Raw genomic sequence first — 25,829 nt, 5'->3', positions numbered from 1 at the left:
GTTTTAAAGCCCTTTCAGTTGAAACACTCACATCCTTTGAAGCGATTGTGAAAAAAACATTTTCCTTTAGTTTATTTCTCCTGATAGAGAAGAAGCTGAACTTTGTATTCTTAAGAGTTCATCAAAATTTATCTTCTGAACATGTCATGTGCATGTATTCACTGCTGAGCACCAACACTGTCCAGAGAACAAACACAACAGCTGCTAGCAGACCTCTTTTGCAAAATGGACTTTTCAGAGCTTTTACCCATTTTATATTTGTTTCCTCTCACCATTTGATCACTCAGAGTTGGAGTGATTCGGCACCGCAGTTTTCCAGCGCAGCAGGCCTGTTCCTTTTATTTAGTTGCTTTAGATATATATTGTGATTTAAAAGGTGGAAATTACAATCTATGACACCTGTGGATCTTTATGTTATAACTACAGCAGACGCAAGAACAATAAGTCTTTGATATCACTGGCAGAATGTTCTGTAACCGCTTTTAACACCAGCTCCTCAGCTGAATTATGATTGTGATCCTTTACACATTTCCTGTCCTCAGTGAAGGATACTTGGAGCAAAAACACAAGAAAAATCAATAGCTTTCAGCCAAAGACTTCATTATCAGTCTGGATGGACACACTGCTTCTGTCAAAAACTGTTCTGAAAAGTGAAAATGGCGTCATAATAATAATAATAAAGTCCCCTTAAAGCTCCTCACAGCTCCTCTGGCCTCTCATCAGCACTGGGCCTGTGCATAGCTCCACGCTCTGGTGTGTACGCCCCGCCACCATCCCCACAGCCCAGTGCCTTTAGTGGGCTGCACTTACTCCAAATTGCCCTCAATCAAAGTAATGTGGGTCATCTGGAGCTCTCAGCAAGACCTCTAGACTGTGTGTACTATGTGTACTTTGTGTACTGTGTACCACAGTCTCCCCTGGTCCTGTGTAAACTGAGTACTAAGAGTACCTCAGTGTCCTCTGGTCCTGTGTGTACTGTGTAAACTGTGAGTACTAAGAGTACCTCAGTGTCCTCTGGTCCTGTGTGTACTGTGTATACTGTGTATACTGTGAGTACTAAGAGTACCTCAGTGTCCTCTGGTCCTGTGTGTACTGTGTATACTGTGTATACTGTGAGTACTAAGAGTACGTCAGTGTCCTCTGGTCCTGCTCTGACAGGAGACATGGAGCATAGCCAGGCCTCAGGAGAAGCTTTTGTACGACCGAGACGTCTGACAAATGACCACAGGAAGTCCTTTTATGGTCGCGGACTGTCTGACCAAAGCAAACTGCAGACTGAGCTTTAAAGTGGAACTCAACATGATCTGCTTTTGAGACTTCACTGTGTATGTGGTGTTTGCAAAGGACTGTTCCTAGTCATTTTAGTGCAAACAAGGCTCATGTTAAACAAAGTGCACTGCTGTGCTGTACTGTGGGCACTCCCCGCCAGCTCAGTCCTTCTTATCTTCCAGTCCAGGATCAGCTCAGTTCATTCTCTTTGAACTGTGGATACACCCACCACCTCCTGAATCTTCCCTTCAGTTTTCCAGGTGTAAGGGTCTGACACCTGCTCATTAAGAATGCACCGTCCATCCAGCTTTTCCAGCTCTGATACTGATATCGATACTTAAGCTTTAAGTATGTGCTGATACTTAATATTAACCAAAACCAGTGTAGGGACTATCTGTTCTGTTATTTATCCTGCAACTAACTACTGTACAGCTTTGTATGAAGTGAAGTTCAAAGCTTTGCCTGAAATGTTCTTCAGTAGGTCTTTTTATTACATCACCTCTATGGCGCTCCACCACCACTAGAAAAGTTACAAGGTGTGCCTTTAAATCAAGACTCACACACCCTGGAGCTGTGATCTCCTGCTCATGGGGGTCTGGGGTTAGGCCCCTCCAGCATGTGCTATGTCTTTCCTGGGGCCTCTTCCCACTGGTACAGCCAGGGGCCAGAGCAGGCCCAGAAGCCTCAGCCTTAGCTGATGAGGTGGAGCAGCAGCTCTACTCCAAGCTCCTTTCTCTAAGGCAATGCCCAGTCACTCATTTCTATCACTCACATCTTGTCTTTTCTGTCACATATACATGAGTAAACTAGTACTGTGTCTATGTTGAGTATTGTATAAGTGTGTGCCCACAGATCTCCTCTCCACAGGGCGACCTCTGTCTCAGACCATCATCTCATCAAAGGTCAATTCTGCTTTGCCTTTAATCACAATTCTAATGTTGATTTATTCTTAATTACAAACTACTACTGGATATGCAGTAATTGTGGTGTTTTGGTTTTTAAGATGATTATCCAAACACAAACCCGTAGTGTCACTCCCTAAACCCCAGCACCTCCAGCCTATCATGAGTCAGTGCTAGTGCAGCATCTGCAGCTCAGGGTAGGACTTCTGGAGGTTCTGAGGCAGAGCTCCTTTTCCTGAATACTTCTGTGTTTTTTGTTGAGGAGTCTTCTCAGTTGCTTTGACACAGACACAGAGTTGGTCTGAAGGATTAATTGAAATCATAAAAGCGTGTTATTCTTGATTAGTTTAGCAGTTCATAGTTCAGTCTTCTCTCAAATGTCAATGGTTCTGGGTGGGTTTCAAATGCGCACTGCCAACTCAATTTGAAGTTTAACAAATATTATAAATCAAAGTTAGAAATGGTTTGTATAGAACTGTCTGTGTCCTAAACCAGTGATTCTTAACTTAGGGCTGGGGTACATAGGGCTGGGGTACATAGGGCTGGGGTACATAGGGCTGGGGTACATAGGGAGCCCTCTTGAGGGCTGCACAGTCAGAAGAATGTAATACATTTAATATAAATACTAGGCTCCATGAAGACAGCAGCTAGTGTACCCATCACCAGAAAAGGGAGCAGTGCAGGATCATTTAAACCAGGAGTGTCAAACTCATTTTGTTCCGGGGGCCGTATCCAACCTACTTTGATCCCAAAGGGGCCGGGTCAGAAAACTAATGGTATATAAACCCCAAAAATAACAATAAGTTCAAATATTTGTGCAGAGAAACACAAATTTATTACAGAAATCTTTTTTAATTGACGAACTCTTTCTTTTACAAAATATTATGAACAACCTGAAACTTTAAGAAAAATACAATGTCAACACAAAGTTTTAACATGAACTTGTTTGCAAATAGGAATAAGTCAATTTTTGTTGTAAAATCCTGCACTCGGCTCCACTTTTCTCATGTTGGACATTTTTCTGATGAGGGTGTCACGGTCAACAGTCAAAACGATCGTCCTTTAAGAGCGTTTGGAAAGGGACAATCTTCATTTGTGCTGCTCTGGTGGGAGGGGCCACGTACAGAGACGCTGCTGTGCTCAGCACCACAGAAAATTACTAATATTTTAACAGAAAATATAATTAACGTATTTTAGAAGAAAATCAACCAAGGGCCACATTAAAAGGTCTTGGAGGGCCAGATCCGGCCCCCGAGACGTATGTTTGACACCCCCGATTTAAAGGAATGGCAGTTTGTTTAAAAATATCTTCTTGGCAAATCAAATTAAGTGTGTAACTGCAAAGTGTGTAACTTCTAATTAAAAGATGCTACAGACTAAATCCAATCAAATAGTGTTGAGTCTCGGCAGACTGTTATTCTCCTCAGATAGAATCAAAGAGTGAATGAGCGAGCTGACGGAAGGAGGGTGTGGCATCTGAGAATACTTTGTTCAGTCAGTGCCTTCACTGTCTGAGCACATTAGAGAATACTAGGATACATTATTTTGAGTTCAGGTGCACAAATGGATCCGGAGAGGGCACTAAACATCCAAACTCAAATGGCCTTTGCCCAAAACCGGTCAGTCCCAGTCTAGAGCAGCTCAGAACCTCACAGGTGTGAACAGGTGTGAACAGAGGCCATGAGGCGTTCAGGGGCATCTAGTACTTTAGCATTAGCGCTAACACTTTGCAGCTGTAATGGATTTAAAAAATGACTCCCATACACATAACCAGACTTTTCATGGAAATAATTAAGCCACATCTCATTTATGGTGAGCATTTCAAACATTTACTCACATGTTATTTGCTCTCCACATCACAAATAAACTCGCTGAACTCCACTGAGTTGGTCCAACCTGTGCTGGTCCACAGTGGAGAGGCTGCAGTTTGTCATCTCTGCTCATCTAAAATGAATGAGTAAAGTCCAAACACATGTCTAATGTCCTGGCTGTTTCTTACCCCGTGCAGTTGAATGCCTCTCCTAGTCTGTGTAAATGTAAAGCTGACTGCACTGTTATATGCAGCAGGTATCTGAGGATGTACACACTTCTCCATATGTGTTCTGGGGATCACTGAGATTCGATTCACAACTCCTCAATCATAGTTCAGAGTTTACAGCATTTTGATGAATCTGTTTAAATTGGAGTAGGCCACTTATATATATAATATAACATACAAGCACCTCAAAAACATATCTAGAAGAATCTGGAGCAAGAACAAGCATAAGAGCAAATTGACTAGTGTATGCCCATGCACCACTGAGGGTTTACACACATATAAGGACACGGAAAGTACTACCTTTTAATGTTCACACTCTATTGTCTAAAGAAATCATCGTGGTATCAATATCAGTATCGGAATTGAGTAATGAGTCTATTTTCTAGAATCAAAAATGAAGTTTCAAATTTTGTATCATAAATCCAGTCCCAGAACTCAGAGCTTTGTGCGTGGGAGCTTTCAGTGGTCAGACAGGAGGAGATATTTGCTCAGAGAGATGAAAAGTTTGTGGAAGTTTGTGGCAGATTGCCTTTTGTCCATATAAACACATACTTTTACTAAGAATTCCACATGAAGTTTTACAATTGAGAGCCCTGGAGTTATAGTCACATTCATGCGTGTCTGACTCTGCTGTGTCCTTCTCCAGAGCCCAAACTGGACTCCAGTCACAAAGCTGCATGTGTGCTTCCTGAGGCTTTTTACACCAAACTCTGTCACGTCATGTATTTAAAAGGCTGATGCTCACTCCAGAAGCTCCTCGCTCTAACTGTTAGAAATGGCAATTTTGTACCATCAGAATATAGAGCTCATAGAAGTGATGCAGTACAGTACTCTCCGTACGTGTTGTTTTGTGCAATACCAAAACCATTTACAGGCACATTTCTGATGCGACGGACTGGAAAAATACGACTGGAGTATTGTTATTTTATTGAGTATGGCCCACCTTCCTATACCGGATTATGTTATTTTATTTCTATGAGGTATAAACTGTAACACATGCTGAAGTTAATATGATTGACTGAGATTCAGGAGCAGGAGCACGCCTCAACCTGCTCCTGCTCCTCTCCAGTCAACCACGGCTCAGCTCCACCACACTGTCAATTACCCAGAAGCCCTATGTATCCAGGCCTATCCCAACAACAACCCCCTCCCTCCCACCTTGTGTTTCTTGTTCATCTTTCAGCCTGAAGACCTCGTCATCTATAGAGGACGGGGAGGTCTTCAATGGGCTGGGCTGGCCAGAGACAGAGTCCTTCTTTAGTATATTTATGGGGAATAGTTGTGTGGGTGATGTAGGCTTGTGGGCGGAGCCTTGTTCAGGCTCATATTCTAACCCAAAGGACAGTTTGAATAGGGCCCAGGATCGCTTGCTGAAATACTCAAACAGATGGCATCGAAAAGCTTGTCAGGCATGATTTTGATGAGGGAACAATGTCATAAGATGGTAAAAAAAAGCTTTTGCATAATACCCCTTTTAATAGTGTGAGTCGGCTGCCAGCAGGGGGCATATGGACTCTTTGATGTCTTTTCTTTGAGCTGAAGTAATGATTCGCTTTTCCTCATTTTCACACAAAAACACACAGTATTAAAAGGGCCCACATCACACTATTTCATGATGATGATAATGTAGTTTCCTCATCACAAACAGACCTGGAGTAGTTTCATTCACACATGTTTAACAATCAAGCATATTTAGTTCTTCTCTCAAAAACAGAACACTCTGTCCCACCTTGTGATGTAATGTAATAATACAGGAAGAGCTCCACTGTGTTTTTTAAACTCCATACACCTTCACTAGAATCATTAAGCTCATTTCAGCCCAGGAATTTCCAATCCTTACTGAACTAAAGGCAAAAGGAGCTGTTCACTTGAAAACTACTACTACATGACATCACAAGGTGGAACATGGCATTTTGAGCTTTGAAGATGTAGACAGACGAAGAATAAATGGTTACACAAACAACTCCAGGTGTGTTTTTGAGGAGGTAAGAGCATTACAACATGGCTTAAAGCTCACAAGTCAGTTTTGTGTAATATTTAGATCTTTAGAACCACGATGTGACGATATGAGCAGAACAGCTGATCGTCCCTGGATGAGCTCACGAGTGGATTTCAGCTGCAGCTCCAGCACTGCACACACCGAGTCTCGCGCACACCGAGTCTCGCGCACACCGAGTCTCGCGCAGTCTCGCGCACACCGAGTCTCTCGTGGTCACACGTGGGAGAAGGAGTCAGCTTCACTTGATTTCATTAGAATTCATTCTATAAAACATGTGGTAAATAAAACATGACTTACTTAATAATGGAACAAATCCATTAAAGGGTTTTGGGGATAATTTAAGAATATGATTTAAATGTAAATGGAGACACCTCAGGCAGGTTCTACAAAATGTCTGCTCACACACACACACACGCACGCACGCACGCACACACACACAGGCACACACACACACAGGCACACACAGACACACACAGGCACAGGCACACACGCACGCACACACACACGCGCGCGCACGCACGCACACACAGGCGCACACACACACGCGCACAGACACACGCACACACACACAGGCACACACAACACACACGCACACACACCGCACACACATGCACACACAGGCACACACACGCACACACACACAGACATACACACACGTGCACGCACATGCACTCCTAAGATCTACAGCGCATGACTCAGTGCATGAAAGACTACACACTCTGCACCTGCCCCCGTCTCACCCGCCCCAGTCTCCACCACCCGCCCCCGTCTCCACCACCCGCCCCCGTCTCACCCACCCGCCCCCGTCTCACCCACCCGCCCCCATCTCCAAAAACCCACCTCAGTCTCCACCACCCGCCCCCCGTCTCCACCACCCACCTCTGTCTCCACCACCCGCCCCCGTCTCCACCACCCGTCTCTGTCTCACCTGCCCCTGTCTCCTCTAACATGGAGATGGAAATACCCAAATATTGAGTACAACCATATACTGTATTTATCACAAACATCTCCTGCCTCCTCCCAGGTGGCCTCCCACCAACAAAATATGAAAATATTGTCCTGAAACTAAAAGATGTCGAAATAGCGGCATCAAAAAGTATCTAATTTCTAATTAATGCGCCCAAAATTTGACTATGGCATACTAAAGAGTAACTCTATCCAATTATTGCTCTGAAACTAAGAAGATTTAATGCTAATGCTACAATGCTAATTGTTAGCTGACCATTTACTAGATTTAACATAATTAACTCTAATATATATAAACATTTTACATAATCTTTTTCCATTAAATATAGGATACAAGAAAAATATATTTGTTTTTCAAGCAAACACCATCAATAACGACCTTTTCATATTTGCCACAGATGTAAGGAAGCGTGCTGATAACTGATGGGGGGTACACAATCTGACACTATATGAAGAGATAAATCATTATGACTGCTGGATGACAGTGACAGTTACGTACAGAAAAAAACAGAGTGCGACGTTTAACCTTTAACTTTTAACAGCTATTTGAAAGAGACAATAGGAATACATTCCAAAGTAGTGTGACACTTTTAATTTCGTAAATAAATCTTGATTAAGTGATATAGAAGAAATTATTACATTAGTGGTTACAGTTATTTCATTTTAAAGTTTTATTTATTTATTTATTTTTTTTATTAAACCAGCCAATAATATAATAACTAGTTGATAATGTAATAACTTTCTACATTATTGGTAAAAGCTCATTACATTATTGGCTTCATTACATTTATTTAGTCATATCAGCCCCACCATAGACGCACACAAAAACACACACACACACAAAAACACACACACACACACACACACACACACACACACACACACACACACACACACACACACACACACACACACACACACACACACACACACACACACACAGCAGGTTTATCAGGCTCTCCTCACTCTGTTTACAGTGAATACAGAGAAGGAGAATGCACACAGAGACAAGTACACGTGTGTCATTTACACAGACACATACATGTGTCATTTACACAGACACATACATGTGTCATTTACACAGACACATACATGTGTCATTTACACAGACACATACATGTGTCATTTACACAGACACATACATGTGTCATTTACACAGAGACAGAGACAGAGAGAGCAGCTTTATCGGGCTGTGCTTGGTTTACTGTATTCCCTCTTTATACAGGGAGAAAGGGAGAGAGAGAAATAGACAGACAGAGAGAAAAAGAGAGAGAAACCGATGGAAACACAGAGAGAGAGAGAGAGACAGAGGGAGACAGAAAAATGTGAGACTGTGTCTGTGTGACCTTGTCTCACTTGCAGCGTTCTGAGCCTTTCAGCTTTTTAACCGTCATCTCCAGTGTGACTCAAAACAAGTTCCAAAACCGTGGAGTCAGCAGGACTCCCTGATCTATCAGTTTATTCATCTGTCAACCTAAGGCTGTGCAATTAATCACATTTTGATTGTGATTTCGATTTGTGTGTCAAGCGATCTCCAAACTCATATAATCGAGTTGAAATCATTTTTTCGGGTGCACTCACTCTAGGACTTAAGAACTGTGCCCAAGCACAGACCGCCCCTAAAGTGTGGCACGTTTGTCCAGTGTGAACACTATCAAATCATGTCCAGGCATGACACAGTTGGGACTTTGGCCCCGTTGGAGGAGGTGGGCCAGATGTTGTTCATGTACACGCTCGACGTCACTACACGAGCCCAGTGTGTGCACCTGTGTGCCCTGATGTTACTCATGTGAAAAAAATAGTGGATAATGTCCGCTCTAAAACACACAGTGAATCCACGCTCACCTTCAATAAGGACTGTAGAGACAAAAGTTTTGCAGCGTTGTCTCCTCCTGTCCTCACTCCACGCTGTTTTTATCTCTAGAAGCTCACGGAGGAGTGCATATGGCAGCATTTATTTTCTTGGTTAAAGCGTTCACTCTGCTGCCACATGTAAACAAACAGCACCGCGTGATGACGTCATGGGGCTGTGGCTCGGTTCAGTACAGTTCAGTTCAGTAAATAATCATGATGATGATTTTTTTCCATAATCGAGCATCAAGTACTAAAACAAGAATAACGTTTGAATGAATACGAGAAAACAAGAACATCAAGTCCACAGATATGAAATGAGGAGATGTTGAGGAGATGTTGAGGAGATGTTGAGGAGATGTTGAGGAGATGTTGAGGAGATGTTGAGGAGATGTTGAGGAGATGTTGAGGAGATGTTGAGGAGATAAACTCTTGTGGTGCACTCGTTCTCATTAGGCGGCTGTTCTGGCAGGAGCACTACATCTTCATAAACAGGTGGGGCCCAATAGCCCGACTTACTCATAATTATGGAGGAAATCAGCCCTCACAGCTCAGCGCGCCGCTAATCTGTCTTCACTAATATAAAGAGGGGGTGCTTTAAATACAGGACATGTTAGCATTAGCAAGAGCATCACAAGCGTTCACTATCACTCATTTGTGTCCATCAGTGTTGTGCACACAGGTCAGCTCAGGGGGAAAAGACACATTACATCAACAGTTAAGAGGTGTCTTATCTTACAGTATTATGTGTTAAAGAGGAGCTATTCTGCAAAATAAACACAACACTTTCTACCATGTTAGAACATTGTTCCCTCATCCAGAACATGCCTCAGGAGGTTTTAGATGTCAGCCATGCATGTTTGAGTAATCTAGCAATCTTTCACAAGCCATATTTGAACCCTTCTTATGGTTGGCAGTATGAGCCTGTACAAGGCTCCACCCACAAGTCTACATCACCCAGGCTCAGACAATTCAGCATAAATATATAAAAACAAGATACAAAAGCAACTTGACAAACCTGATGTGATGTGCAGTCGTTTCATTAGCAGGATGTACACTGATTGCGTTGTGGTAGTGCTCTGAAGGGAGAGTGACTTAGTGCGGGGAGCAAAAAGAGGGAGTCAAAAATGAAAGTGAAACTTATAAAACATGTAAATACATTTTCGGCAAATACAGCATTTTCAGAACAATAACAATAAAGGTGATGTATGTTAGCAGTTCCATACATTTTTATATGAATATTTCCTAAATATTACTAAGATATGAAGTCAACATGTTCAAATCCACTGTTGACTTTACAGTGGTGATGCTGCTCTGTTTTGATCCTGGGGTCCAGAACATACACTTTACAAAGATGTAAGTCTGGTCACTGGTGGAGTAGCCAATCAGAAACATTCATGGTCCATCCAAATTAACAAATATGGCAGATAACAAGAGGGGGAAAAACAAAACCCTAACCCTAAACATGGCAGATTTCAACAGAATCAGTGAAACATTAAACTCACGAGTCACAAATAAGCACGTTGGGTTCATGCTTGAGACACAATAGACCCAATGGTGACCAGACTCATGTGTCACTATCTTAATTTACAGAGGGAGATCAGTGTGTGTTTTCTTCCACAGAGGGAGATCAGTGTGTGTTTTCTTCCACAGAGGGAGATCAGTGTGTGTTTTCTTCCACAGAGGGAGATCACTGTGAACTCATCAGGCAGATGTTCTAATGTAAAAGTTGTTGAGATAATGATCCAATCTGTATGCAGAGATGTATGAAAGCACCTGCAGCTCTAGTGCAGGCCTCTCCATAGAAAAGCCCTATACTGAATATATTCGTACAGAGTTGCATGGTCTAACAGCAGTTCACATTTCAGGGAAAGAAATTGGAGCTTATTTTTTCACACACCACTTTTATTAAAAGATTATCTCATTTATTTTCAGGGAAAGACATTTTAAGACTAAATAATATTGAGTCGTACACTGTGGTTGATATGAGCTCAGTATTTCCGATCATCTCGTCCAAAGTAGATCCATGTTCCTGTCCTTCACAAGTACTGCATGCTTACAGTTACAGTACTGTCTCCAGTCCCTCCAGCTGCAGCCACTGATCACATTATACATGACCCACAGCTTATTCAAATAATCAAAAACTGACATGTGTGTTTCGCTGCAGCACACACCTGTGGGGCTGCACCACTGTGAAAAATCCAGATGTGATTGTGTGATTGTTGTGATGTGATTGTTGTGTAGATAGATTTGTGTGCAGATTGCAAACAGCGCCAGGAGCACTCACATTTGAGAGACTGAAATCTGAACTGATAGACCATTACTAAACACAAAGTCTACCAAATCACCCTGTGAGTGGTGTGTTTATGAAGACCAGAGCACCTGTGATGTCTGATGGCCTTAAACAGAAAGAGTCCAGGAGGTCGATGTGAATGGGAGGATTAAAAGTGTAAAGTCCTTTAAAGTCCACACTGAGAAGTGTGGGCAGAGGGAGGGCGGCCATGTTGTTTTTCCTCATCGTAAGTGAAACAGTCCAGAGTTAATCCCTCGTTAGGACTCATTATGTTCAGTCTGAGGAGCAGAGGGCAGCAGCAGTGATCACGCTCCAACAGTGTGTGAGCTCCACAGCAGCAGCCAGACAACTGCAGTTAGAAAAGTGCATTTAAGGTTCTCTGTAGTCCTGGTTCGGTCCTGGTTCGGTCCTGGTTCGGTCCTGGTTCAGTCCTGGTTCAGTCCTGGTTCAGTCCTGGTTCAGTCCTGGTTTAGACTAGAGACAATGATGCCTGGTTTCTTGCCGTTTGGTCTGAGCTCCTCTTACTTCCTGTTTCCTGTTAGAATCCCTTCCACTTCCTCTTGTGTCACTTCCTAAAAGAGAACAAAGACTAGACTCAAAATAACACTGTTTATGTGTCCGCTGTAGAACAGGAGCTGAGGTGGTGTGCCCAGACGCCAAAGGGGGACAAAGCTGTGAATATGATAATGACATACCAGTGCACACATAAACACAGGTGTCATCCACATGTGGACGCACACAGAGGCCTGCTCCTACACTTGTTGCAGTATTGATGGCTGTGTCCAGCAGATGCTCTAATTGCTGTGTCTGCTCCTCTCATGAGACGCTCATGTTAATAATACATCTGCTCTATGGCAGTGGTGGAATACAGATTCAGTGGAGACACTGTTTGTTTGGACAACATCCAGAGTGTCAAAGTAACACACGTGGCACAAAGAGAGGGAGGTCCTATATAACACAAAACAGACTCTTAAGAGCTTTAAGCTGTGTATAATGTCTATAATACTGTGACCTCCTCAAAAATAGACCTGGAGTTGTGTTTAATTTCATTCACCCATGTTTTAGTAATAGTATTAGTATTTATTTATTAAAGCGACAATGCATATTAAAAGACAAAGTAATGTCAGAGACAAACATGGACTTGTAAATATGCAGAATTGTAGCCAAAGCTCATTTCCATCCTTAGTCCCTGTTGAACCAAGGCCACATCGCCCATACAAGTCATAAAACATGACAAAAACTACAACCCCTGCTCCCACACACACCTCTCACTCATCATTAAAATGTACAGGTCAGACTTTCATGACTTCTCTCATGTTTCTGGAGCTGCACCCGATATTGTGAATAATCACCTATTAAAACAATCCACTTCAAGTAGAAAAACTGTTATTGGCTTTAAAAATAGAGCTGCAAAGGTTTCATAAACTTACTTTAATTCTCTGATGTTTAAACAGGCCACCTGGTTCAGTTTGACATTGTTTAAATAGTGTTTTAATAGAGTGTTTTATAATTGTAGTTTGGCTCCTTAAAGTAAACACATTATTCATAAAACAAAGAAGGACCGCAAGACACCAGAAATGAATCAAAATGAATTAGCAATTTGAATCTCAAAGGCTGAAATTATAGAAGAGAAGTCATTTCCTCAGATAACAACATTTTGTCTTCTTCTGTCTTAAACCTGCTAACGCTGTACTAAAATAAATCATGAAATGGCTCCTAAGAGACCGTTTAGGAGTGAGGCTGCAGGACCAAAAAAGAACTCAATTGGAGTTGGAAAAAAGAACACAGAGCAGGGAAGGTCACGACACATGCGGGTCCTGCAAGACTTACAGTGTCATTCAAATCAGTTGACCTCTGCCACTCTGCCACTCTCCCACACTGCCACTCTGACCTCTGCCACTCTAACACACTGACCTCTGCCACACTGACCTCTGCCACTCTAACACACTGACCTCTGCCACACTGACCTCTGACACTCTGGCCTCTGACACTGTGCCACACGGCCCTCTGCCACTCTGCCACACTGATCCAGTGTATTCTCAGGAGAAAATATCCCTGCACACTCCTGGCACGTCACAAATGTCCTTTAACACTGTAAATAGCCACAGTGTCTAAAAGTGCGACAAAGTGTTCATAGTGTGAAACGCTGCTGTTGTTCATCAAGGTGTACATGCTAATCTACGGCACTTTCCTCACTCTTGTTTAGGGCCACCAAATGTCTAGAACCACTGTGGTATAGGATTTTGAGCCCGCGGTGAAGTGACCCCAGAGTCAGAATCCTATTCTGGTATGTTGACCCCCTATAGAATGTTAACCCCCCCCCCCCCCCCCATGAAAATCTATATTTTATTAATAAACAACTTGAATTCTATAGAAGAACTTTAAATATTAATAATATATCTGCTAATTAAAACATATTGACATATTTAAAAGTGTTTTTTGAAGAACTCAGATGCATTTTTTATGTCGATTATAACTTTTGAATGTTAAAAATGACTTAGTTGTTTAAACATATTTGACTGAAAATGAGGTAAGTAATGAGTTCAGTAATTACAGTGTTGTATAATGATCTGGAATCTTGTTCAAATAGACAGGGCTGATCAGTTGAGTAGTTAAAGGGGAAACCTATGGCTTTAATAATCTGACCCCCCCAATATGTTTATTATAGTTATGATGATGTAAAGTAAGAAGTCATGTTAGTTGAATATTGACAATGATCAGTTATATATAAAAAATGTCAAAATCCTATGACTATAGTAATCTGACCCCCCAATATGTTTATTATAACACAACATGACTAAATTCAAGGTCATTATTCTTACAAACCATTGCCTAAATTGACATTAAGATTAAGGATTATCTGAACATATGAAACTAAAAACCATAACAATGTAAAACAATATAAAAAGTGACAAGATTACTGTGTATATGCAGTTTTAACAATACGTTACATTTACACAAAATATCAAGTCGTTCTCCATCAAAACATTCCTCAAAATACTGTATAAGAAAGTGAATATGTAGCAATATATAATAAAAGTAAATGATATGAGAAATAATGATCAGATAAGTAACTACTAAAGAGAAAATGTAAGGGGAGTCAAAATCCTATAGGGGGGGTCCCTTTACTATAGCCGTCTGCTGACCCTGGGGTCAAAATACTATCTCACACCGGCCTCAACATCTGACCCCTGACCCTGCAGGTTAGACCTCTACAAACATGTTCCAAAATGCATGATGCAGATTTTTCTTCTCTCAGATATTTATAGTCCTGATGAAAATGTGAAGTGAATGGCAGCTATTGAACACACAGCTGGTGGTTTTGTAGATGGGACAGAGCAGGGGGCACACAGAGCACAGCAGGCAGCGGTAGGCTCCAGGAGGATGTGAGTCATGTGCACTGGGCCTTTCCGCTGCCGACTCGGGGCCCCTCAGGAAGCAGCTCCACACACAGGAAGTGACCAGTACCAAGAACAATAGCCCTGATCACATGACCACTGGGCACAGAGCAGGAACATGGACTAAAGTCTAGACAACAACTGCTCTGATTCATTTACTATTTTCTCATCAAACACACATACATGACCAGACCAGTCAGTTTGGACACACTTATTCATGTATGATCTAGGTGTCCATTATTATTCACATTATAGATTCGCACTGAAGGCATCAAAACTCTGAAATGTGCATAGGCTTTACTCTTTTGCACATTTTTGGTTTTCCCCCTACAAACCCTGACATATCACACATGTGAAGCAAACATCTGAGCATCAATTTGACCAGAAAGAGCTGGCTTAGCCTGAACTACAGCAGGTGAGCTGATTTGTGCTGTCAAACATTACAGTCACACGCTCGATAAACAATGGTTACATGGGATTTCCTTTAGTCATTCTCACTTTTTTGTTGAAAACTAGGTCTGTAATGATAATAAATCAATTAATTGTACGATACATTCTATCGAGTGCGTTAAAAGTTATCTTGGCCGGAAAAGTTATTTGCATGTTTGTTTGTGGAGACATCGGGTGTTACAAAAGACTAAGGGCATACTGAGCCAACCTAACCATGTTCTGCACTCACAGTTCATGAAAATGCCCTCTGGGAGGCACTATGTCACCCCACAGCAAAAGACTAACCGTTACACCAAATCTTTTATTCCTTCTGCCATAAGGCTTTTAAATGGAAAATGAATTTGTTCCGGTGTCCCTGATGCTCTGTGGTTTGAACGTCTGGTGTCTGTCTTTCTATTTCTTTATTATTTATATTTATATATTGTGCGTGACCAGATATGTGCGAACTGAATTGCCCTTTGGGATTAATAAAGTTGTTGATTGATTGATTGTTTGTTTTCCTCGCTCTCTCGCTCTCGCTCTCAAAGAGAGTGAATGTTAGAAGCTTCTATCGCTCTCTGACTCCTCTCGTTTAACAAGTGTAATGACGCTTGAACCACATGCGCTGTCTTTATCAGCACAGCAGATGCGCGCGTAGTCTGCGTGCAGAAAGCGCCGCTGTCTGTGCGGCTAACATGAAGCCGCACCACAAGCGCCGCTGTCAGAGTGACAGAACAGTTCATCATTGAGTGCCAAAACAAGTCACGATGCCGAATCAGCACTGGTGAGTGGGACACGTCTCAACAGCCATGTGCGTCAAATACAGCGAGCACAAACGACGACAAGAAATGTCTCAAACCCCAGCAGTCGATAAACCCAAACCCGAGTGACAGAACAAGCCCCGCCCCCCGGGAGAACCCGAAATCCACTGAAATCCCATAAGACACCGACACGACACCAGACAGGACAGAGACTCCCTCATAACGAAACAGCATCCTGTGTCACAGGTTCATACGAACATTTAAATGATCAAAACTGCCGAGGCCACAACAGCAGCCACAGAGAGAGACACAATATACCAATGTAAGTCAATGAATAAAATCACTTTTACGGGCAATTTTGTTACAGAAACTTAATAATCCATTTTATTTATTGCTTTGATTGTATTTGGTTCAGCAATGTTTTATTCAAGTGCATTTTCAAGTCCTCGCTGTGAGCAAGACACATTATGTTAACAAGTCTGTTTTATTTAGGCCTGTTGTTTTTGGTTCTTACAGTTCCTGTGTTAAATGTTATTTATAAAATAAAATTTATTGATCTTTGAAAGGATGTGTTTGCATTTTTATTCCATGGTCATTATAATAGTTGAAATTGGTCTCAAAATGTCAATATTATCATTTATTGAAATAAATTCTTGGTCAATTAATCGTTTAGCAAAACCTGTTATTGTTACAGGCCTATTGAAAACCAAACTCCTAACGGAACCATGAACACTCGTATTCATCACTGGCTCATGAAAATCATGGTAACTGCTAAATATTCTGCTAAAGACATACATGCAGTACACCCCAGTGCGATGCTGCTATAAAGTATCAATGAGAAAAATCATATTTAAAAATACAACCATCTATGACAACGATATGCGCCCATCCACAGCTGTGTTCCCTTCAAAGCCGTGAGGGAAGACAGTAGACATTTTGTGTAGGATCCGTTTTGCACTGAAGTGTTCAAATCAAAGTTAATCAAGAGCTGAGATTAAAGGCTAAGAAGAAAAAAAGTGCAAATATACAGTATGTGTGTAGAGTTGGTTCAAATATGTAGATTAAAGAGATTTGATGATGTAAATCATAGAAAATCCTGTAGTCCCTGCAGTGTCCTTTTTCCTGTGATGTGCTCAATCTGCAGCCAAAACCATCAGCCTGAGACACAGGATAGAATAAAAACACTATATGGACACTCGCTGTGACAAACAACTGAAATCACTGAAAAAAAAAACTGATCAAAACAAGTCAAAAGTGCTCTGCAAACTACAGCTAATGTTACAAATCTGAACACACTCTGACATTCTACTGTGACACAAAAGGACAGTGCTGCCTCTTCTCATGCAAACACCAAACAAACCATGGAGGAGATGCAGGATGATGATGATCATGATCATGATACAAGACACAGTTTGGATGAGACGAGACACAACCTGAGATGTGGTTCACAAGGAAAAAGCAAGACCACATTGTGACATGTGACTGAACTTCAGTTTACAAATGTGGCCTCATCATTTCTGTTTCATATTCCTGCTGTCATTGTAGCAAGTTTAACCAAGAAAACAGAACCATTTCATTTGCCCCATTCCAAATAATAGTAGGCTATAATCTTTTAGATTCAACTGTAGTCACAAAACCGTTCAATGTCTAAAGTCGTAGGACATGTAACCTTAGGGGGACCAGATTTTCAAAATTAAAAGTGTGACAGTCCCACTTTGGGGTGGTTGGTAAAGAGTAATAATAGAGCGAATAATTCTTACGCACTCTGCCTGTTTTCAACTCACTTCTGAGTCACTAGTTCACCTGAGAGTCCCCGTCTGCTCATTTTCAAGTTTTCTGTATTTTAGTTAAACAAATGAGAATATATTTCCCTCTTGACTGTTGGCGAGGATCACACTGGTCTAGAATAGAGACACCTGGGACATTTCTTGAATAAAACTTGCAAGACACAGGTTGTATATAAATCTGTTGGGACAGAGGACACGGGCTCAGATGGGACAGAGGACACGGGCTTAGATGGGACAGGGGTCAATAGGGGACACATGTGTGTAGGAATGGGGTGAATTAAGTAAAAAGTAAACAAACTCAGCACAGCATTTAAAGAAGCGTGAAGCAAACGCACGGACGTGTTTGACGCACAAGTCAGTGGATGAACACACATTTACAGTTCAGAGGCTGTTATGTGGCTGCATCATAAAACCAAGGCTCAGCTTGTTCTCGTAAAAGCACCACACAGTTACTCGTGTCCGGTAAAAACATCAGCCCACACACCCTCAGAGAATGTATGAAAACGCACAGTCGCTCCAGCCAATAGGAGAGCACGAAACAGCAGAGCCCGCCTCCAGAAAACATCCATTTAACCAGAAGATTCCAGACTACTTTGTACCACCAACACAATTCTTCTAAAGCAAGAAAATCCCATGCAGACAACTCTTTAAATCACTCAGAATATTAAAGCTCAATATTTATAATAGATCTGATTTCTCTGTAAAAACTGGGAGATCTGGGGTATTTTTGTTGTAATACATACGATTTGAGGAGGTTAGACTTTAGTGGCCAATTATCAATTAATTCTTAATTCTAAATCTTATCTGTGACAGCTCAGACCTTTAATGATACATTCCATTTAAAATTGGTTTACTGGGATCATTCTTTTTTTTTTTTTAAATATTTGGTCAGTGGCATGAAGTAGTTTCAATGTCTTCATTTACATCTCTGTCATATCTCTGTTTTATCAAATCATAAACAGAAAGAGAAAAAAAAGAAGCTTCTCACTGGTGTAAAAAAGGTAAAAAAAAATAAATAAATAAATAAATAAAAGGTGGGAGAAGTACTGAAAAATGGATATTAATGCTATTGTTGTCTTGGAGAAGTGCAAAAGACAAATTTTGAGTATTTGGCCTATAATTCAGACGATTCAAAACGACCTCAAAGAGACAGAAGCATCAAGCGCTGCCTCCTAAACATGAGGAGAACGTGACAATTCATTTCCTGGTCCATTTATGATTTGTGACATACTTGAACCTCAACCAAGACTTTTACAGAGGACGGTAGTCCTCAGTTACAAAGAAAAAAGAAAGAAATTGGACTCTTCTAGCAGCATACTTTTACTCTTGAGTAATAGATATTTTTGAAGTCACAGTACAGTTACAGTAAAAGTTGTGTTTCTTCTTCCCACGCTGACTGAGTCTAAAGTGACAAAAGCTTTATGTGACAATCTGACATGCTTTGAACATTTGTGTTTTTTGAAACTTCTTCACATATGATTTAGTTTGTCTCTTTTCGTGTCCAGATTTTGTGCATTATTGAATCTTTTGTTCTTCAAATTATATTATCTTCAAATTTTCTCTTTCTTGAGTCACTTCTTGGACCATTACTTTGAATTATTTTAAAGTAATGTTGAGTACAATTTGTGGTTCCTCTACTCTGCCTCTAATAGTAAAGATATTGTCATCAAAACAAAATACAAATATTCATTTTTGTCAGTACCTCCCACTCCTACATGATGTGCCGAATATTTAGTATAGTAAACAGAGTACACGTGTCGTGTACTGCAGGGCAGGTCCTCGGGTGCCAGGCCTCTTTTTGGCACAGGGGGCACAGTTGCCAGGTCTGCTACTTTACAGTGCCTTTGGGCTTGTTTCTTTTATGATGTGAAAGTGCCAGTGTTTTTTTTTCCGATGTGTGTCATGATCACAGAGCAGCAGACAGAAGAAAGAAGGAAATACAGACTGTTAAATATGCTCTTCAAATACGTGCATCTGATTAACACTGGTTCAACAGCTTGGGTACTTGTTTTGGCACAAGACCGACCCTGACAGGACCGACCCTGACAGGACCGACCCTGACAGGACTGACCCTGACAGGACCGACCCTGACAAGAGGCAGGAGCAGAGAACTCACCCTGATCCTCCTCATGGCAGCCACGATCTCCACACGACTGCTGGGCCGGGCCACGTCCAGACTCCCGATGTACTGAGAACACAACACACACACAGTTACACACATAGTTACACACTACACACACACAGTTACACACTACACACACACAGTTACACACTACACACATAGTTACACACTACACACACACAGTTACACACTACACACATAGTTACACACTACACACACATAGTTACACACTACACACACATAGTTACACACTACACACATAGTTACACACTACACACATAGTTACACACTACACACACATAGTTACACACTACACACACATAGTTACACACTACACACACATAGTTACACACTACACACACATAGTTACACACTACACACACAGTTACACACTACACACACAGTTACACACTACACACACAGTTACACATTAGGTTTTACAATGGCACTTCCTGGTTGGACACAGCAGCAGATGTGATCTATGTAGCGGTACTCCCATAACTGTTACCTAGCAACCACAATGTAAACAAGGGCCATAGCTTGTCTAAATGACACATTACATTATGATTAGAATAATGCAAATGACAGTAACACACAGTTACACACAACAGCACACAGTTACTGTGTGTAACTGTGTGCTGTTGTGTGTAGTTACAGTTACACACAATAGCACATAGTAACGCACAGTTAACACAAGTTTTTTTTGTTTTGTTTTTTTCAATGTTAATATTCCATGATCAAGTGGTATCTCTGAGCACACTCAGACAGACGAGCCCTCCTGCTCCACCTCAAATGCAGATACATTCAGTTTTCACTTTGTTTGTTTGTCCTGTTTGTTTAAGTCATGTTCATGTAAAAGGAGAATACAGAATCTGTGTTGGCCTCAGCCCAGCTCCAACTTGAGATAAGTTTGTTTACTTTTATAATGTCCATCAAACAGCCTGCATATATATGACATATACATGTCATCAGCTGGTTTGGAATAAAATGTTTGTTGGCTTTTATTTTCACTTGACTCCCAGGTCTTCCCATGGCACAGGGAGCATCTACAGCAGGTACATATCACTGCATTCCTCTTTGTGTGTTTTTCAGAACAAATCCTGAACCTGCAGTGAAGCTCGAGCTGTAGAAGAATGACCATCATTTCACTCTACTGTGACACCTGTGCGTGGAGAACGGGGTTTAAACTCTTCCTCTGGAATCAGAGCCTCTGCTTATGTGTGCTGTTCTGATGTGACAGAGGTCCCCTCCTCAGAGTTTCTCCCTGACTGTTCAGTGAGGGAACACAGGAGGACCTGAGTGTGGCCCTGAATGACTTGTGCTTGTGCACAGTGAGTTCTGTTCCATACAGTCTCACTGACAGACCAGATTGAAAGTGAATAATCATGGTGGTTAAGCATGCTCCTTTTAAATGATCAGGTGCATACATTAAGGTCAGGGTGGGCCGTAAAAGCTCCAGATCTGGTTAATCAATTATGTAATTTGAGACAGGTTCACCAATGCTGTGTCCTGAACTAGAGTTATTAAACATTCTCTTTTATCTTTCAGGAGATGCAAAGTTTCTGGTTGATTCAGCTCAATAATATGATCAATTGAAAGATATATTTGTAATAAAATGGGTAAATGACAAATTATAAGTGTCATGTGTATATTTTAAAAATACTCACACAAATGATAACAGTCACAGCACAAAGCAGCACAAGCAAAATACAAGGGCTTTGTAGAATTTTCTGCTGTTTTTGAACACTATTTAACATTTTGAGGGACTGAATGAAACAATAAAAATCTGATAATATCTTTAGAACTACAAAAGCACAAATGAGCACAAAACAGCACAAATGAAGCACAAAATACTGACATAAGTTTGTGTGGTTTTAGAGCATTTTGAAGCTTCCTGGGGCCTGGCCCCCATTTGACCTATAAAAGAATCGTTAATATCTCCAAAACTAAAGCTGCCCAAACAAAACTTTTTAAAACACAAAGGAAGCACAATTGACAGTTTTTGTGTAGGTGTGCGTTTGTGCGTTTGATGGAGGGCCAACTTCATGGAGGTCCTAAAGCTGGACTACGTCACTTTTCTGTAGGAGCCTGCGCCCCTTGCTTGTCTCCATGCTTGGCCTAGAATGTGCTATAGGAAATCAGCTGGAAGGTCCCCAAGCCGGAAAGTCCCCCTTTTGCGTTTCAATGACCTATGAATGAATGAATGTTTCTGACCTAAGTGTAGAGCGTGCTGGAGCATATCACCTGGGCAGAACATCACTCAATCACCTGTGGTGAGCGAGTGATGAGGGAGTGAGGGCTACAACTATTTCAGAAGTTTATCTAACATATTTCAGTAGAATACATAATTAAGACTTTCCTAAAAGTGATTCTGAATGATTTTTGAACAAATTCTGTAGCTTTCTAAGTTTCTTGTGTTGCACTGCTTACAAATTATGCTCATAGCAGGTAAGGAAATAATTCATATTTCTTCCTAAATCAACAGTTACAGATGCTGTAGGACATGGGCAACAAGAAACTATTATTTAAAATATGATTTCAAAGTAAACACCTGTGACCAAATGAGGATTATATTGATATTACAGACTGAAAAAATGTGTGCCTCTTCAGAAAGATCTGTAAAATGACATAAACAAAGCTCCACATTTGGTCTGGTACATTCACATTTCATTTTATTATAATATAGAAGCTGATTTTCTAACTCGGTACATCTCAGTGCAGACACGGCCAACTAAAGGCCGGAGAGAATGCCCCCCCTCTCCCGGGCACAGCAGGTACTCCTGTGCCGCCCAAGAGAAGGGAGCGCCCGGAGGGAGGAGGGGATGTTCCCACCGAGAGAAGGGGATTCCCAGTTTTACTTCATTGCTAAACTGACCTTGAAAAAAGTGCATTGTTAAGATAAAATCCACTTCCGAGATCTGACCTGTAACTTCACCTGCTGAGACACCTCCACGCTAAGAAGTTTATTTAATTTATTTATCTGTTGACTTATTTTAGCAGTATTTGGTTGCATCAGGTGTGTCTCTACAACCTCTAGTATACATGCAGTACACTCTGCAGCACAGGTACACTCTGCAGCACAGGTACAGTCACAGGTACAGTCACAGGTACAGTCACAGGTACAGTCACAGGTACACTCTGCAGCACAGGTACAGTGACAGGTACAGTCCATACTGACGCTGGGTGAGGGCAGCAGACAAGCAAAGCACACTTTCACACTTGTACTATAATTAAATCACACCTAAGTACATTTCTGTCCTAAATCAGATTTAAGTTGTAAAGTTTTGTTCATCATTTCATCAGCTCAGTACTTTTAAAATGAAAAAGAGCTGTACTTAAAATCTGTATGACAAAATAAAAGGAAGTGTACGTTAGATTTAGATTTTAAGTTTCATAAACTATGTCCCCTGATACAATGGAAACATCTTCACCATGTTCTCCATGTTGAAGAAGTGTACTGTCCACGTATTCTACACATGTTGGACTCGAGGATCAAATAATTTCATTTATAATTTGGTGTTTTGGTTCAAGGCGATTATCCAATCAGAAAGCAGAATGAGCCTCACATGCTCCTCCCTAAACCTCAGCACCTGCACCAGTCCTGAGTCAGTGCTAGTGCAGCCTCTGCAGCTCAGGGAGGGAATTCTGGAGGTTGTGAGCTTCACATGAGGCCTGGTCTGTCCATAAACTGAGAATGAGACACACTCTGTCTGCGTCTGTCTGCAGGTGAAGCCTCTGGAGACACAGGATCAGTTGGGATTGTAACACCTTCGTTAAAACGGAAAGAGCACAGGATACAAACAGTTCCTTTCATTATGCTCAACAATAGTTACTGTTTTACAATGTACTATTATCAGATTAACGCACTACTTTAATGTGTTTATGATAATTACCAATTAACACTTTGGCGTTGTAGTCCATTTACGCACAAACTGTACTTTGACTATGCTATGGAATGCACAACTTCTACTGAGTATTCCACCGACAAGAAGACATGGTGCATTCTCCCACCTCTGTCTCACAGACCGTGCTCAGCTTTGAGCGCTACACGTGTCCAAAAGTACCAGCGGCCGCGGAGATAAACAGTTCGATGTAATAGAGCTGTAAGAGAAAAAGCCCGTGAAGCCCCCGCGCCGCCACACCACCGCACTTCAGAGTTTACCTTTGCCTCGAAGTTGATCCCATGCTGAAACGCTTCCTCGTTGTGCAATGGTATCCTCAGATCGTGCCCATCGTCCACCAGGTTATACTTGGTTCTTACGGGCATTTTGGCTCATTAGTGGCGCCGCGACACCTTCGTGAGCCGTGCGACAAACAAACCCGCTCCAACGGAACCAATCCTACGGAGTAATCCCCAAAACGAAAGCTAAATCCAGCGATCCATGGCAGCCCAAGTCCCCGGATCGCAGCGCCGAGAAGGAGAGGTCCAAGAGGCGGAAAGGGGACTCCGTGGATCCCCGGTCACGCGGTGTGGCCCGGGTAAAATCCTCGGGGAAAGCCGTGAGAGCGGAGGAGGGCCAGGGCGCGCAGAGGACATGTGTTTTTGGCCACTTTTCTGCGAGGTGCGTCCTGAAGTTGGTTCGGACAGACACGGCTTTGGATTGGAGCAGAGACGCGCCGTGAGTCAGAGAGAGGGGCGGGCCGAGGCTCTGGGACATGCCTCTCCGCTCCAGGGAGACCAGGGCCGGGCAACAGCACAACCACAGAGCCCTGAAAACGGAACAAGTCAGGCCCGGTAAGAACTCAGAGATTTAGAATGAGACCAATGAGAGTGTGGCCAATAACAAAGACATGGTGCGTGTAACTGAGCATCGATCATAAACTAAGATGAAAACGTGTGGAAATCTATTTAAAGGCACGCTTAAGTCACTTTCTATGGGTGGGACGTCACCTGCGCGATACCATGGAAACAGAAAGTTAAAACAACAATTTGGAACATTCTCCATGGAGAGAGATGGGCCTCAGTTTTATGGCATAGGCCTCCTGTGGAATGCCAAAGGAACAATGAAAGAAAGACGATACTTTTCTACGTTTTTCAGTTTAATAAACACAACCAAACTGAAAACACATGCTTTTATTTTAGATAACTATTTTTGGCTAAATAAATCACATACTGTGGCTTTAAAGAGGATGATAGAAAGTCTACAAGTCTTTCAGATGTATTTGTCTGGAGATGTTGAGATGTCTTGCCATCTCGTTTCCGATGTAATGAGTCCTAGAAGTTATGAATTTAACCTTTTACAGCTCAGCTCTCATCTTATAGACAAAAATAACTACACAATTCACAATAATGCAAAGAAAAAAGTTCCCAAGATAAACACTGAGCCTAAAATGATCTAACATGTATTGAACGATCTAAGACGTTATTGCTGAACAGTTTGCAGCTCTGCATGCAGAGTATAAACCATTACTGTCTACACCAGTGGAAAAATACTAATGTTATCTGAATAAAACAGCACTGTGGGCATACACTGACAAAGGTTAAAGCCACAATATGTAACTTCTCAGACAAAAAAAAACAGACTCAAATAAAAGCATTTTTTTATTGCACTGACAAACATAGAAAAACATCATTACAAACTTCCTCCTGCTTGTTTTCATGGAAATGTTGTTCCTTTGGCTGTAATATTCCACAGTATGGGATGTATGAGATACTGTATCTAGCTCCATGGAGGATGTTCCAAAGTGTGGTTTTACTATTTGCACTGAATCACAAAGGTGATGTGCCTCCTCCAGAAAGTTACACACTGTCACTTAAATGGACCCACAGATCTACAGGAGAGCTGATGGGATAGTTAAAGTGGCATTTTAACCTTCTCTGTAAAGCAGCAGGCTGAGTCTGAAAGAAGACCCTGTAATGGTCACGTACTGGTGATGTTAAGTACTATGCTGCCATCTAGTGGAGTGAAGTTAGCAAACAGGCAACACTAGATCATTATCAGATTTCTAGATTTTTATTTCAGAATTCTGAAAATATTATCCACAATATTTTATATAAAATATAACATGTCCAC

At 41.6% G+C, this 25,829-nt stretch overlaps 1 protein-coding gene across 1 annotated transcript in view; it reads right to left on the bottom strand.

Annotated features, from left to right (window-relative positions):
* The window catches only part of LOC110162772 (carboxyl-terminal PDZ ligand of neuronal nitric oxide synthase protein-like), a 193,626-nt gene extending 169,231 nt beyond the window's left edge, over positions 1-24,395 (bottom strand). Inside the window, exons 1-2 of the mRNA XM_055164636.1 lie at positions 23,978-24,395; positions 19,810-19,881 (exon numbers count right to left, since the gene is read on the bottom strand). Of these exons, the coding sequence (XP_055020611.1) occupies positions 19,810-19,881; positions 23,978-24,082 (177 nt within the window). The 5' untranslated portion in view covers positions 24,083-24,395. The remainder of the gene's footprint in view (positions 1-19,809; positions 19,882-23,977) is intronic.
* Between the last annotated feature and the right edge of the window lie 1,434 nt (positions 24,396-25,829).

The sequence above is a fragment of the Boleophthalmus pectinirostris genome, unplaced genomic scaffold (assembly GCF_026225935.1).
Source record: "Boleophthalmus pectinirostris isolate CB_2022bp ecotype Guang Dong unplaced genomic scaffold, ASM2622593v1 HiC_scaffold_7, whole genome shotgun sequence".
NCBI classification, from domain to species: domain Eukaryota; kingdom Metazoa; phylum Chordata; class Actinopteri; order Gobiiformes; family Gobiidae; genus Boleophthalmus; species Boleophthalmus pectinirostris.
The sequence above is the reverse complement of the archived record's forward strand: the minus strand, read 5'-3'. Positions and strand labels throughout refer to the sequence as shown.